This window comes from Lipotes vexillifer, unplaced genomic scaffold (assembly GCF_000442215.2).
Source record: "Lipotes vexillifer unplaced genomic scaffold, Lipotes_vexillifer_v1.1 scaffold259, whole genome shotgun sequence".
NCBI lineage: Eukaryota > Metazoa > Chordata > Mammalia > Artiodactyla > Lipotidae > Lipotes > Lipotes vexillifer.
In genome coordinates, this window is record NW_006797031.1 from 547,847 (window position 1) to 563,462 (window position 15,616).

Sequence of the window (15,616 nt, forward strand, 5' to 3'; positions counted from 1 at the left end):
GGAATAGCAGAAAACTAAGGGGAAAGAGAGAGAGAAAGAGAAACAAACTGCATTAAACCCCCTTCCCCAAAATAAGTTTGAGAAGAAAACAAAGGAAAGATAATCAGTGCCTATCAATCTTAACTTCTATGTATTTAAAATTTTAATGTCTTTAAAATAGCTGCTTTGTGATTAAGACTGAAGTTCAGCATTTTGTTTCTCTTATCAAAGAATGAATTAAAAATAAAGTTAATTATATTTCACTGGAATAAAGTCATTAAATAAGAAGCTTAAAAATAGAATGTAAATAAATAGGTTAAGAAGTTTTAGTAAATAGAAGAAAATACAAGATAAAGATTAATCTTAAGACTATGCTACCTTTAAAAAATAACATAAAAGTATAAGAAAACATCATTAGATATGTTCTCAAAATATTTTTGGTATAATTCTACCAGGTCTTAATTGTCGCTATTTTGCTGAGATTTTATTTTTTACCTTTATATATAGATACGATAAAACAAAAGTGTTGTTACTGCATGCAACAGCTTTTGAAAATAATTATTTCATACTCCTTACAAATCATCAATAACCTAACTAAGAAAAGTCAATTTGAGCCTAAGTTAACATTAGGAAAACAGAAATCTAATCACTGCAATATTCATTATGTAAAACAAAACAAATTAAAATTAAAATTCTCACAATACAGAATCATACCAAAGAGTCAGATTGACTAAGAGATACTTAGTCAATTCTTCTAACTGGTATATAAATGATACTTCTAAATCCAGAATTCATACTAAAGACCCCTCAGAAAATGACCGTGAAATAATTTAACTATAAAAGTGGAAGTTACATCTTCCAGTCTTTGCCAACTAGACAGCAAAATATAAATTGCATTGTACAGATAAATCCCGCCCCCTCTGATGTTCTCTTCATTATGATAGTAACTTGTGCCCACTTGAATAAGGAAAGCAAGATAAACATGTAGAGAAAAATTATCTTTTTTCTATTAAATTTGTTTGCCTGTTTTCTAGTTTTTCCCATAATTGTCTTCCTTATTTTAAACCACTTTGTATTACAAAACATAACCCACATACACAAAAGTGTTTATAATACAAATGCAGGGTTCCGTAAATTATTATGAAGTAAACACTCATGTAGCTACCACCTAGGCCAAGAAACAGAACATCTAGGTTCCCCAAACCCCTACCTGCTCCTTCTGGGTCATAACAGCCTTTCTTTTCATCAAAAAAAGACAGTATCCTACCTTTTGTGGTAATCATTTCCTTGCTTTTCTTGATAGTATTACATTCTCTACCTGATTAGTTTTGCCCATTTCTGAATTTTATATAAATAGAATTTTTGTGCCTTGGATCTTGTTATTCAATAATGTTTTCAAGATTTAACCGTGCTGTTATGAGCAGATAAAATTCATTCAGGGCTGCTGTTCTACATAACAAGTTATTTTTCTTTGTAATGAGTCTGGAACTTATTATAATAATAATTAGAAGACCACTGTAGGTAATCCCTATTAAGCATCATAGAAACATTACACGTCCTGGGACTTCCCTGGTGGTCCAGAGGTTAAGAATCCGCCTCCCAATGCAGGGTGGCCGGGTTCGACCCCTTGCTGGGGAACTAAGATCTCACATGCCAAGGGACCACTAAGGCGGCGTGCCACAACTACTGAGCACACACACTCTCTGGAGCCCGCATGCCACAACTAGAGAGCCCATGCACCGCAATGAAGATCCGATGCAGCCCAAAAAACAAAGCAGAAAAACAAAGAAAAGAAACATTTCATATCTATATACATTTAGTCTTCCAGTTTTATTTAGTACTTTTCTTTTTAAGGAGCTGGGCTTTTTTTTGGAATTTCATTTATTTATTTATTTCATTTACTTATTTTTGGCTGCGTTGGGTCTTCGTTGCTGCGCGCAGGCTTTCTCTAGTTGCAACGAGCAGGGGCTACTATTTGTTAAGGTGTGCAGGCTTCTCATTGCGGTGGCTTCTCTTGTTGTGGAGCACAGGCTCTAGGCGCACGGGCTTCAGTAGTTGTGGCACGTGGGTTCAGTAGTTGTGGCTCGCGGGCTCTAGAGCGCAGGCTCAGTAGTTGTGGTGCACGGGCTTAGTTGCTCCATGGCATGTGGGATTCTCCTAGGCCAGGGCTCAAACCCATGTGCCCTGCATTGGCAGGTGGACTCTTAACCACTGCGCCACCAGGGAAGCCCTAGTACTTTTAAAGTATCCAATTTTGTTGGCAAGAAAAAAATATTAAACAAAGCAGACAAATGAAAGGGCTGCATATTCTCTCACTGTTTCTAATGTTTTGGCAGCAGAGGCAGTAGTAGCAACCAGAAAGGCCAGAGTTAATAAAAGGTACACTAGGGAAGTACAGAGCAGAAAGAAAAGCTTGGAGATTAAGAGATAGGATAGAGGAAAACATGCCTTACTGGACAGGGCTTTATATAATTAGCACCATTCAGAAAACCATCCTTAATAAACCACTGAAATCCTTAACTTAGCTATTCCATAGTTCTCAGACTATTTCCTCATCCCCTACCCTCAAAGCACCTACCTTATCGTACTTGACAATTCTTTTTTTTTTTTTTTTGATAGGTGTTAGGGACTTCAGTAAGCTACCCCTGCCTCTGAAAATGATCATCTGACCTACCTGCCCCCAGCTCTCAACATACCTGGAAGTTGGCTAGCCTCACTGGTGTGGAGGGCGGCCACTCACTGGACAGTAGCCTCTCCATCTTGCATACCTTCTATGCACTGGGTGTGCGCTACATGACACTCACCCACACCTGCAACACGCCCTGGTGAGCACAGGGCAGATGGTAAGGACCTAGTGAGGCAGGGATCTGCCCAAGATCACACTGCGGCCCAAAGCAAGTTTACCACTGTGACCCGGCCCTGAACATGGGGTGGGGAGGGGAATGGAGGTTTGCAGAACAAGACTGAATCCCCATAAGGGCCCTCCTACTGCCAGGCACAGCCCAGTTTGGGTCCCTCCTCTTGCACCAGGGAGTTGCAGGTGCAGATGGTTCGACAGAACCTCTTTCTAGGCTCTTGTAGCCAAGTCATGGCCACCAGTCAGACTGCCTCCTGGCCATCCTGCAGGGCACAGAGCTCAGCAAAGCGTATCCACCCATTCTACAGCAATGTCAGTCGGCCGACCGGCTTTGGCGAGGTAAGCACCCGGGTTCCATACCCTGCCCCACATGAATGTACAGCCCCGCCTGTTCCCTACAGATAAATGCACACAAGATAAATGCAGCCCTGATGCCCTCTCCCCATCCTGTCCCTGCAGAAGGTGGTGGCAGAAATGAACCGCCTGGGCATGATGGTGGACTTGTCCCATTTCTCGGATGCTGTGGCACAGTGAGCCCTGTCACAGGCACCTGTCATCTTCTCCCACTCAGCTGTCCGGGGGGTGTGCAAGAACACTCGGAATGTTCCTGATGATATCCTGCAGCTTCTGGTGAGAGACTGCCCTGGCCCTCATACCTAAAGCAAAAGGTTAAAACCAGGAGCCCTTGAACCTGAGCCTCTTCTCCCTCAATTTCCTCAAACCCCAGGTTAAATATCTTCTGCCCCCAAAACCCACGGTCCACAGCCCCTGAACTCTTGAGCCCTAGGTGGGGGTCTAGGTGGTAAGATACTCCTTCAAACCCAGAAACCCAGGGCCAAGACACCACCCAGACCAGGGCTGCGGCTCCTCCATTCACACAAACCCAGAGAGGAGACGACTCTGACCTCAAAGCCAGGGCTGAACACCTTCCTCACAGGGGCCGAGAGAGTGAACAGGCAGGTGGCTGTGCTGGGGGCCAAGCTGACTGTCCACCGGTCCACCCCTCTGGCCAAGGGACTGGACAGCTCCTTAGGTCTCTGGGGTCTTCATCAGTTGTACTCTTGTTCCTCTCTCATCCTCCACACCCGGGGAAAGGAGCCCCCACAGGTTCTCAAGGAGACTGGGAGGCAGGGTGAATCTTGGGTGGGAAATGGCCCAAACAGGGTGCTCTGAGGTCCACTCCAAATCTGAAGTCCAGTCTAGAGCCAGCTGGGATCACTTCAGATCAAACCTCAGGGCCCTCTAGTTGGTACTCTCAGTGCCAGGCCATGAAGGAACTGGCCTGTTTGGCCTATAGGCTGCAAAAAGGGAATCAACAGAGGCCAGTCATCACCCCCACCCCTACCCTGGAAGCCCCACACTGCTGACTTCCCATTATTCAGATCACTTCGAGCACATCAGGGCAGTTATTGGATGCAAGTTCATTGGGATTGGCAGAGATTATGATGGGGCTGGCCGGTGGGTGCTTCCCCATGGCTTGTCTTGGGCTGGCTGGGCAGCAGAGGGGCTTTCAGAGCCACCGTGCCCACCACACTGTGGTCCTCATGGCCTTGACCATAGTCTCAGGTATGCTGGCCCAAATGGTATCTCCCCTCTCCCGGGGTCTGCTTCCTGGGGTCTCCTGTCTGTTTGGCCCTACTCTAGATCATCATATTTGTCTAAAACACCACACAGAGCTCATCTGCTCAGCATCTGGGCCCATCCAGTGCCAGCAGACCCATGGCCTCTGAGGAGACTCTTAACAAGGTCTGGGCTGGGCTGACCATCTTCTCTGCCTGCAGTTGGGTCTGTGCATGCAGGGGGGTCAACTCAGTTCTTAAAAATCTTTTCTTCTCTTTATAAATGCAGGCAAAAATTGCATTCAGTGAAAGGCACAGATCTTAACAGTAGAATTCAATGACTTTTGATCAATAGTCGGGGTGCTTTTGGGGCCCTCCTCTGAAGGATGAAGAGCAGGAGTGAATCATTTACTCTCTCCAAGTCTCCATTTTCCATATCTGACCAGGGCTGCGGTTCAGTGGACCCTGGACACATAAGGGCTTTGCTTCTGACTCAGGACCAGGGAACAGGTCTGAGGGCCAATAGCTGGCTGGCTGCTGGCCACATAGGTTCCTACAGGGGCTGGAGGACGTGTCCATATACCCGGTACTGACAGAGGAGTTGCTGGGGTGTGGCTGGAGTGAGGAAGAGCTCTGGGGTGTGCTTTGAGGAAACGTGCGACAGGTCTTCAGATAGGTGGAACAGGTAGGCTGGGCTGGGCAAAAGAGTAGCTCTGAGCAGGTGGTCTGAGCAGGTGTACGCGGGGGTGCTGTGAGAGGTGCTGCCCACTGACTGCCGCCTCCAGGTACGGGAGGAGAACGAGGGACAGCGTCGCTTGGAGGATGAGTTCCCAGATGAGCAGCTGGGCAGCTCCTGCCGCTCCGTCCTCCCACGTCTGCATCAGAGAGAGGATCTGGCTCCAGACCAGAAACTAACCAGAGCTGCGGTTCATGGGAATCCCATTTTGTCACCTAAGTGGTCATTCTCAAAATCTTGCCCCCACATGGGCCCAGGCCTCACAGTTATTGCTGCCTTCCCAGTCCTCATTGTTTGGGTCTGGTGACCCAGTTAATCCTGCCAGATGTCACTTTGGCAGCCATAGATACCCCACAAAGTTTCCTTGCATGCGAGCACAAACATTTCCTATGTATTATTCTTTTCTGATCATTCTTTCAGTGTATCCCTTCTGGCTTTGCGCAAAGCAGTTCTTTGTTTTGTACCTCGCCGCTGCTGAGCTCCACAGATCCCACTCCTTCCACACAGTTCGCCAATTCTTTAAAACAGACCTTCAAACATGCACATCTGGTCTTCCATGAAAAGATCATCAGATCATCCATCATTGATTATTCTCACTCAAAACTGTTCATAAATATTTCCTTAGTTCCTACAAACCCCACTCCTCAGACACTGAGAGAACGGTGGTAAAGTGACACAATATCTAGGGCATTGATGAAGCCAAGGGGAGTTTCGAATAACTGTTGCTGCTACTGAATCATTCTCCAACACAGACACTTCTCTTTCTCACCTCCTCACCTCTTCTTTTTTCCAATTCCTCTTTTTACCTTTCCTTCTTTTTTATGTTCCTTTCCTTCTCCTTGTACTTTTTTTTTGTTTGCCGTACGCGGGTCTCTCACTGTTGTGGCTTCTCCCGTTGCGGACCACAGGCTCCGGACACGCAGGCTCAGCGACCATGGCTCACGGGCCCAGCTGCTCCGCGGCATGTGGGATCTTCCCAGACCGGGGCACGAACCCGCGTCCCCTGCATCGGCAGGTGGACTCTCAACCACTGTGGCACCAGGGAAGCCCCTCCTTGTACATATTTTTGTCTACAAACTTGTCTTAGAGGCACCTACATGTCCTACTTAGAAGCACTAATGAAATGCTAGGCAGTGTAAGAAGTGAACAGTTTTAGTACAACTCCATCTTGGTTTTCAAACAAAAACAAAAACAAACAAACAAATAGTTATCTTATGATCTCTGTGAGATAAAAGCAATTTATGTTTTTAAAAAATAGCATAGTATTACATCAAATTGCAAAACAAAACACATTAATCTTTTTAAATGAGTGATTGTTTAGTAGCTCCAATCCTTTGATAGATCCAACACTTCAAAAATCATCAACTAAAAGTACCAACTGGACTTCCCTGGTGGTGCAGTCATTAAGAATCTGCCTGCCAAAGCAAGGGACACGGGTTCAAGCTCTGGTCTGGAAATATCCCACATGCCTCAGAGCAACTAAGCCCATGTACCACAACTACTGAGCCTGCACTCTAGAGCCCATGAGCCACAACTACTGATCCTGTGTGCCACAACTACTGAAGCCCACACGTCTAGAGCCTGTGCTCTGCAACAAGAGAAGCCACCGCAATGAGAAGCCCATGCACCATAACGAAGAGTGGCCCCCACTTGCCGCAACTAGAGAAAGCCCACACGCAGCAATGAAAACCCAATGCAGCCAAAAATAAATAAGTAAATTTATTTTAAAAATTAAGGGCTTCCCTGGTGGCACAGTGGCTGAGAGTCCACCTGCCGATGCAGGGGACACGGGTTCATGCCCCAGTCTGGGAGGATCCCACATGCCACGGAGCGGCTGGGCCCGTGAGCCATGGCCCCTGAGCCTGCGTGTCCAGAGCCTGTGCTCCCCAATGGGGGAGGCCGCGGCAGTGAGAGACCCACGTACCGCAAAAAATAAATAAATAAATAAAAATTAAAATTAAAAAATAAGACATCGATGTTTAAAGTGATTATTGATATAGCTGGATTAATATCTACCATATAAAAAAATACCAACCTAATAAAAAAGAAAAAGTATTGATCTTTACAGTAACTGACAGGCTATTTAAAAGAACATAGACAATTACCTAACTAAAACATCTGTATTAAAAGGTAGCAGAGTAAAAATAATTTTGATTTATACCATTTGTGGGTACATTTTAGATGTCCAATCTTTTATACAACAAATTTTATTTTAAAAGGAGGAATTTATAACATACAGAAAAGAGTTGGTACTAAATATATAGGTGCTAAAAGAAATCTGCCTTTTAAGTTTAGAAATCAACTCTGTTTACTTCCTAAAATTCTCACTTTTCTGTAACAGAAATAGATCCACATTCTTGCTATGGCCTCCTATGGAGGTAGATGGACTGTAGCTCCCCACCCCTTGACAATAAATTTAGCCATGTGACTTACTCAGCCAACAGGAAGTTGGCAAATATAAAACTAACAGATATCTAAAACATGCTTGGGTAGTTTTGTTCGAACTCTCTGTGATCAACTAATCCACTATGAGAAGAATTGTTCTGAGTAGAATGCTGCCCCTTTATCCTGAGCCCCAGAGAAGACCTGAAATGACCCTGCAGCCTGGAGCTCAGTCCAGCCTATATCAGGAAAACTCCAGCAGATCTGCAAGACCACTGATTATGAGAATAAATGATTGTTGTTAAAGCCACTGAACTTAGAGGTGGCTTACTGATGAGGTATTATTGGCAACAGCTGACAAATAAATGAGTATACCTCCTACTGCTCACGTAACATCTTACAGAGATGTGTGCAAATATATACAACTTTCAAGTTATTTAAAAATCAGGCATTTAGGAATAGTTTAGAATAAAAATTTTTTCTAGTTTTACCCATGTTTTTCTCACAACTGTAGACATATTAACGTCCAAACAAAAAAGTCTATGTAAGAAATGCCTATAACCCCGCTATTAACTACAGAATGAACTTTTAACATTGGAAAAATAAACGATATTTGTTTATTTAAAACAAAGCGCTTTGGTTGTATTGTGGGGTAAGAAATGTAATACTCCCCAAAGATGAACATTTTATTTAACTTTTGTGAGCTTCAGATTTGAAAGATGAGACTGGAGACTAGAGACTGGTTGGCATAACAATGTGAATGTACTTAACACTACTGAACTGTACACTTAAAAATGGTTAAGATGGTAAATTTTATGTTATGCATATTTTACCACAATTAAAAAAACACTCTAAGAGAATGGTTCTCACCTTTTTCAAGGATAACTTTTTATTTTTAAAATATCAAGGATATATACGTACACATAAAGACCAGAACTCAGTAACAATTTCCAGTATTTATAAAATGCTTTACAGATACTATTAGCACTTATTTCAGTGTATTTTTATTCTTTGATAAAGGAAATAACCTTTTCCTTCACTTCAAAACACCGACCTCTGGTCAGCAGCTTTGGCAACTAGAAATACCATGTTGACTTGCTAGGTGGCTTGGCACTGAAATGTGTCTGACTGAATTTTTTAAAGGGAAAATAAGTGATCTTTTACTAAATAAAATGCACTGTGGTAGACAAAATCATCCCCAAAATGGCACGGAGAGACTCAGGACAGGTAGAAAAAAAGAAGTCTCTGTAGTGAAATAATTGTAAACTACTGTTTTAAATATAAGCATAAATTTCTATTGGGAAAAAAATTCTGTAAAAACCTCTTTTAAAACCGCATATAAGGGACTTCCCTGGTGGCGCAGTAGTTAAGAATCTGCCTGTCAATGCAGGGGACATGGGTTCGAGCCCTGGTCTGGGAAGATCCCACATGCCATGGAGCAAATAAGCCCGTACGCCACAACTACTGAGCCTGTGCTCTAGAGCCTGCGAGTCACAACTACTGAGTTTGCGGGCCACAACTACAGAAGCCCATGCAACTAGAGTTCATGCTCCGCAACAAGAGAAGCCACTGCAATGAGAAGCCCGCGTATCACAACAAAGAGTAGCCCCCACTTGCTGCCACTAGAGAAAGCCCACGCGCAGCAATGAAGACCCAACGCAGCCAAAAGTAAAATAAATAAATTTATAAAAAGTAAAAATAAAATCGCATATAAAAATGAGTAGGGAAAATTCTATTTCATGGCAACAACAACAAAAACCCAAAAAACAAATAACAATAACAAAAAAACAAAGGCAGGCAGAAAAGCATACTCCATAAATTCTAAAATAGAAATTCTGAATTAAACATCAGGCTTTTAATCTCTGTGCCAGTATTAACAGAAACTGAAATTAAAGAATGCCATTTCTTATTGCCATTTGCAGCAACATGGAAGGAGCTAGAGATGATCATACTAAGTGAACTAAGTCAGAAAGACAAAGACAAATATTATATCACTTATATGTGGAATCTAAAAAATAATACAAATGAACTTATTTACAAAACAGAAACAGACTCAGACGCAGAAAACAAATTTATGGTTACCAAAGGGAAAGGGGGGTAATAAATTAGGAGTATGTGATTAACAGATACACACTGCTATATATAAAACAGATAAACAACAAGGATTTACTGTACGGCACAGGGAACTATATTCAATAGCTTGTAATAACCTATAATGGAAAAGAATCTGATAAAGTATATAAATATGACCGAATATAAATATATAATTGAATAACTTTGCTATACACCTGAAACTAACACAGAATTGTAAATCAACTCTAGTTCAATTAAAAGAAAAAAAAAGAATGCCATTTCTTTTTTTCATTTTAAAACACTTCAGAATTGAAGTCAATAGGAGTTTCTCTTCTTAATATATAACCCTTCAAACATTGCTTTCTCATAACATTAAACCAATAGATCTTGTTGGGTAAGCCATTTTCACAAAGCTATGTCAGTCATTCTATCAATTAATCTTTAATTAATTAATTTAACAAATTACTGAACATCTTGGAAATGCAGAGGAAATGAGTAGAAAATATAGGGATATGTAATGGAATAGGCTGAGGTCTTGTGGATGTATCCTAGGATTGAAAGGTAATCAAAGTAACTGGCAAGACTATGAAAAAAATTTTTTAGTTTTAAAAAAGTAGTTAAGACTTTATAGTACTTAGTAAATGATTGCGGGAATAAAGGGAAAGTGAAATCGACAGCCAAAAATGGTCCAATGACAGACATACTAGGGTGGCTACATCTCCCTGCTACTTTAATAAATGCCATAGTAGACTTGAGGATAGGGAAATGAATTGAGAGTAGAACTGTAAAGCTACCAAGAATATCTGGAAAATAGTTCTCTCCTCCCCCTTTTGCTCCCACTTCCTACATTCATCTATTAACACCAAAGCCTCCGATTTTCTCCTTCCACCAACATTTAACACTACTGAACTGTACACTTATAAACAGTTAAGATGGCAAATTCTGTTATATGTATTTTACCAAAACTAAATATTTTAAAAATGTATTTCTTATAAATGGCTACTCAATGTGTAGCTATCTTGGTTAAAGACAATAAGCTACAGTAAAGACAAAAATAATTAGGAACAAATTTAGCAAAAGGAAGTGTTAAGACTTGTACACTAAACTACAAAACATCGTTGAAAGAAATTAAAGAAGTCCTAAATGGGAGGAGTTCCCTTGTGATCTAGTGGTTAGGATTCAGTGCTTTCACTGCCATGGCCTGCGTTCAATCCCTGGTCAGAGTGAGATCCTGCAAGCCACGTAGTGTGGCCAAAACACAAAACGAAAAAGTCCTACATGAACGGAAAGACATCTCATGCTTATGGATTGAAGAACTTAATATTATTAAGATGGTAATATTCCTCAAATTTACCTACAGATTCAATACAGTACCTATCAAAATCCCTGTTGCCTTTTTTTGTAGACATGGACAACATTGTTGGTGGTGGTGTAAAATGGTTCATCCGCTTTGGAGAACAGTTTGGCAGTTCATCAAAAGTTAAGTATATAGATTTACCAATAAAACCCAATAATTCCACTCTTAGGTATACACAGAACTGAAAACATATGTCCACAAAAAAACTTGTACATTAATGTTCATAGCAGTATTACTGATAGCCAACACTGGAAACAACCCAACTGTCCACCAACTGATGAATGAATAAACAAAAAGCGATATATTCATACAGTGGAATATAGTCGTCCCTTGGTATCTGAGGGGAATCGGTCCCAGGAACCGATTGGATACCCAAGTCCACAGATGCTTAAGACAATTATAAAAATGGCAGAGTACAGTTGACCCTCCATATCCATGGAATGGGGGACCAACTATGTTATTTATTGCTAAAAAGGAATGAATTACTGATACATGCCACAACATGGATGAACCTTGAAAATATTATCCTAAGTGAAAAAAGTGAGACACAAAAGACCACATATTCTATGATTCCATTTATATGAAATGTCCAAAATAGGCGAATCCACTGAGACAGTAAGTAGATTAGGGTTGCCAGGACCTGGGGGAGAGGGGTAATGGAGAGTGACTGCTAATGGGTTTAGGGTTTCTATGTTGAGGTAATGAAAATGTTCTGCAATTAGATAGTGGTGATGGCTGTACAGTACTGTGAATATACTAAAAAACACCAACTTTTACACATTAAATATATACATTAAAAGGATGAATGTGGGGCTTCCCTGGCGGCGCAGTGGTTGAGAGAGTCCGCCAGCCGATGCAGGGGACACGGGTTTGTGCCCCAGTCTGGGAAAATCCCACATGCCGCAGAGCGGCTAGGCCCATGAGCCATGGCCGCTGAGCCTGCGCGTCCGGAGCCTGTGCTCCACAACGGGAGAGGCCACAACAGTGATAGGACTGCGTACCGCCAAAAAATATTATGATGTTAACTGTATCTCAATAAAGGTGTTACTTTTTTAAAAAGGACAGAGAACCAGCTTAAAAGCACTCTTCTAGCCAAATTCATGGTTATTTTAGCATTAAAATAAAAACCCACAAGTTCATAGTAATACTCAAAAACGACCTTTTTGTTAATTTCTTTTTTTTTCTTTTTTTAACACAAGAATGCCAGCTATTATTAATACAATAAATTAATAAGAAAATCACCATTTTATAACCCTAAAATAATAACAAGTTTAGGAAAGGATTACCAATGCATGAAGTGAAAAGGTTGTTGAATAACAAAATTGTTTGCACGGTGCCACAGTAACTACCTGCAGATTACCTACTAATTGCAAAGGAAAAAATGTACATTTCCAATGGAGACTCATCATTTTAAATGATACTGTGCTTGATATGATACAATAAGAAGTATACAATATCACCCATGAAGTATTCTTGCCAAAATGTTTAACTCCAATGAAATCAACCTTCTAGACTTAACTTCCAATTTAGAAATTTCAAGGGATTAAAAATACAATAACAATTTAACAAACCCAGAACATAGGGACAACTGGCCTAAACTCTCTAGAAGTCTATTTCATGTATAGTAAAACTATAGGGGTAGGGGAAGATTGTATTAGATTAACAGAAACTAAAGAGACAAAACAATCAAATGCAATGTATCATCAACCTTTACTGGATTCTGTTTTGAGAAAAAGTTATACAAGTCATTATGGGGAAGTCTGTGGTTGGACTAAATACTGCATGATATTATGGAATTTATTGTTAATTTTCTTGGATTTGAGAATGATGTCTTGTATTTCTAAGAGATGCATGTGATATTTGTAGCTTACTTTCAAATAGTTCAACAACAGCAACAATAAGAAAACAGGTATCTATCTATCCATCCATCTATAAAGGAGGTGGGCAAGAAAGCAAATTTTGAAAATGTTAATAATTACTGAATCTACACAGAAATATAAGATATTAATTGTAATACTCAAACTTTTTCCTCTATATACAGCAATATTCATATGAAAAAGGAATAAAAAAGAAGGAATCATGGTCACTATTATCAAAAAATTAGAACTGAAAATAATAATTGAACATTGGGGAGAAAGAATAAAAGCTGCCCAAAGTCAAACCACAGCACAGCTTTTTATTGTCTGCTCCATCTCAACTATTGTGTTTAGAGGTCTTAATACGTAACTATATGGATTTGACTATACACGCATTAATTACTTATTGTTGCATAATAAATTACCCTAAAATTCAATGACTTAAAACAATACACCTTTATTTTTTCATTTTCTGTTTGTCAGAATCCAGGTACTGCTTAACTGAGTGCTCTGCTTCAGGATCTTTCACAAGGCTGCAATTAATGTTTAGGGCACTGCCATAGTTATCTCAAGGTTTAAGTGGTGAAGTAACTGCTTCTGAGCTTACTAAGTGGTTGTTGGCAGGATTCAGTTCCTTATGGGCTGTTGGCAGTTCCTTGCTGGCTGTTGGCAGGAGGCTAACCTCAGCTCTTTGCCAGGCAGCCCTCTTCATCAGAACTGGCACAGAAGAGCCAGAGAGAGTGTATCAGCAAGACAGAAGTCATAGTCTTTGTAAAACCTAACTACAAAAGTCATATCCTATCACTTTTGCCATATTCTATTTGTTAGAATCAAGTCACCAGGTCCCACCCACATTCAGAGAGCCAGGATTACCTAGAGGTGAGAATACCAGGAGACAGGGATCACTGAGAGCCATGTCAGAAGTTGCCTACTACAGTATATATACAGATGGCCCCTGCTTTATGATGATTTGATTTAGGATTTTTAAAATTTATGATAGTATGAAAATGATATGTGTTCTGTAGAAACCGTATTTCAAATTTTGAGTTTTGAACTTTTCCTGGGCTAGCCATATGAGGTACCATACTCTCTTGCGATGCTGGGCAGCAGCAGTGAGCTCCAGCTCCCAGTGAGCCACAAGAAAACGAGAGTAAACAACCAATACACTTATAACCATTCTGTACCCACACCAGTTGTGTTTAACTTTCAGTATTAGACAAATTATCTGAGCTAGTCAACATTTTATTATAAAGTAGGCTTTGTGTTAGATGATTCTACCCAACTAACTGTAGGCTAAGTGTTTTGAGAATGTGTAAGTAGATTAGGCTAAGTTGTGATGTTCGTTAGATTGGGAGTATTAAATGAATTTTCTGCTTACAATATTTTCAACCTACGATGGATTTATTAGGATGTAACCCCATCATAAGTTGAGGAGCATCTGTACATTTGATTCTCGTTAACTGTGGTAGTCATGTTCTATAAAATTATTGCAAACATTTTATTAGCAAATACTGTGATCATTGTTCCTATGGGAAATACAGGGTCAGGTGAGCCTCTAGTCAAAACATTTTTGTCAATCCACCAATATATAACCTTCTTTTATATGTGTTTCTGTTCAAAGTCATTTACTGTATAGCACAGGGAACTCTACTCAATGCTCTGTGGTGACCTAAATAAATGGGAAGGAAATACAAAAAAGAGGGGATATATGTATATGCATAGCTGATTCGCTTTGCTGTACAGCAGAAACTTTAATACAACACTGTAAAATATACTCAAATAAAAATTAATTTGAAAAAAAGAAAAAAGTCACTTAATATACTGTATATTATTGTGTCATTAGAATTGAACTCATGACCAACAGAACTATAACATGCCTGAAAGAAGTTTACCTAACACATGTATTTTCTCTGTAAGGCACATCAAGACTTCTTGCACTTAGGAACACTAAACAGCACTTCAGCACTACAACTGAGGGTCATTTTAAACCAAAAAAATCATCAACAAAAATGCAAAATGCATGGCACAAAATAGACTACGAAGAGGACACCGGTCTACAGTATGAGAGCTCAAGGAAGAAGGCAGCGCATTGCCTTGATTGACCTTAGCTGCTAACACGCACATTAGACGACACAAATTTTTTATTATTCTGCTCATGTCTGTGAATGACTGAGAAAGCACTGCGAGTATTGATTCTGGGGTTAAAAATACATTTTAGCAAGTAAGGAGTCACAAATATGGAATCCTGAAGATCAACTGTGTTTTATTCATTTTTCAAAACCTTGAGAAGTTTACACTTGGGAAAAATTAAGCAGAATATCCATTTTTTCAAAAATAATTTTTTAAATTTTATTGAAGTATAGTTGATTTACAATGTTGTGTTAATATCTTCTGTACAGTAAAGTGACTCAGTTATATATATATTCTTTTTCATATTCTTTTCCGTTATGATTTGTCACAGAATACTGAATATAGTTCCCTATGCTATATAGTAGGACCCTGTTGTTTATCCATCCTGTATATGACAGTTTGCCTCTGCTAATCCCAAACTCCCACAGGAATAACTTCTTATAGTTTTTGTTGTGGGGGAATGAAAGATGCAGAAAATACTATCTTCTATTTCTCACCTAGAAGGACATAGGACCCTGAATACATTTAATGAGAAACCCAGTAACAATCTTTCCTGCAAATAAAAAAAGATCACAGAAAACCAACTATACGCCAATAAAAATTAATTTTAAAAAAAGATCACAGAATACAGGCCTCATATAATAAAGTAAAACTAGCAGAAAAGTATCCTTCATAGTAAAAAAAAAA

The 15,616-nt window shown here is 40.1% G+C and overlaps 2 protein-coding genes across 2 annotated transcripts in view; one reads left to right on the top strand and one right to left on the bottom strand.

Annotated features, from left to right (window-relative positions):
* LOC103068861 (dipeptidase 2-like) overlaps positions 1 to 4,009 on the top strand; it is a 26,956-nt gene extending 22,947 nt beyond the window's left edge. Inside the window, 4 exon segments of the mRNA XM_082931460.1 lie at positions 2,664 to 2,804; positions 3,106 to 3,175; positions 3,296 to 3,466; positions 3,662 to 4,009. Coding sequence (XP_082787586.1) covers positions 2,664 to 2,804; positions 3,106 to 3,175; positions 3,296 to 3,466; positions 3,662 to 4,009 — 730 coding nt within the window.
* The window catches only part of BMPR2 (bone morphogenetic protein receptor type 2), a 196,554-nt gene that overhangs the window by 66,952 nt on the left and 113,986 nt on the right, over positions 1 to 15,616 (bottom strand). The gene's annotated exons all lie outside the window — the stretch shown is intronic.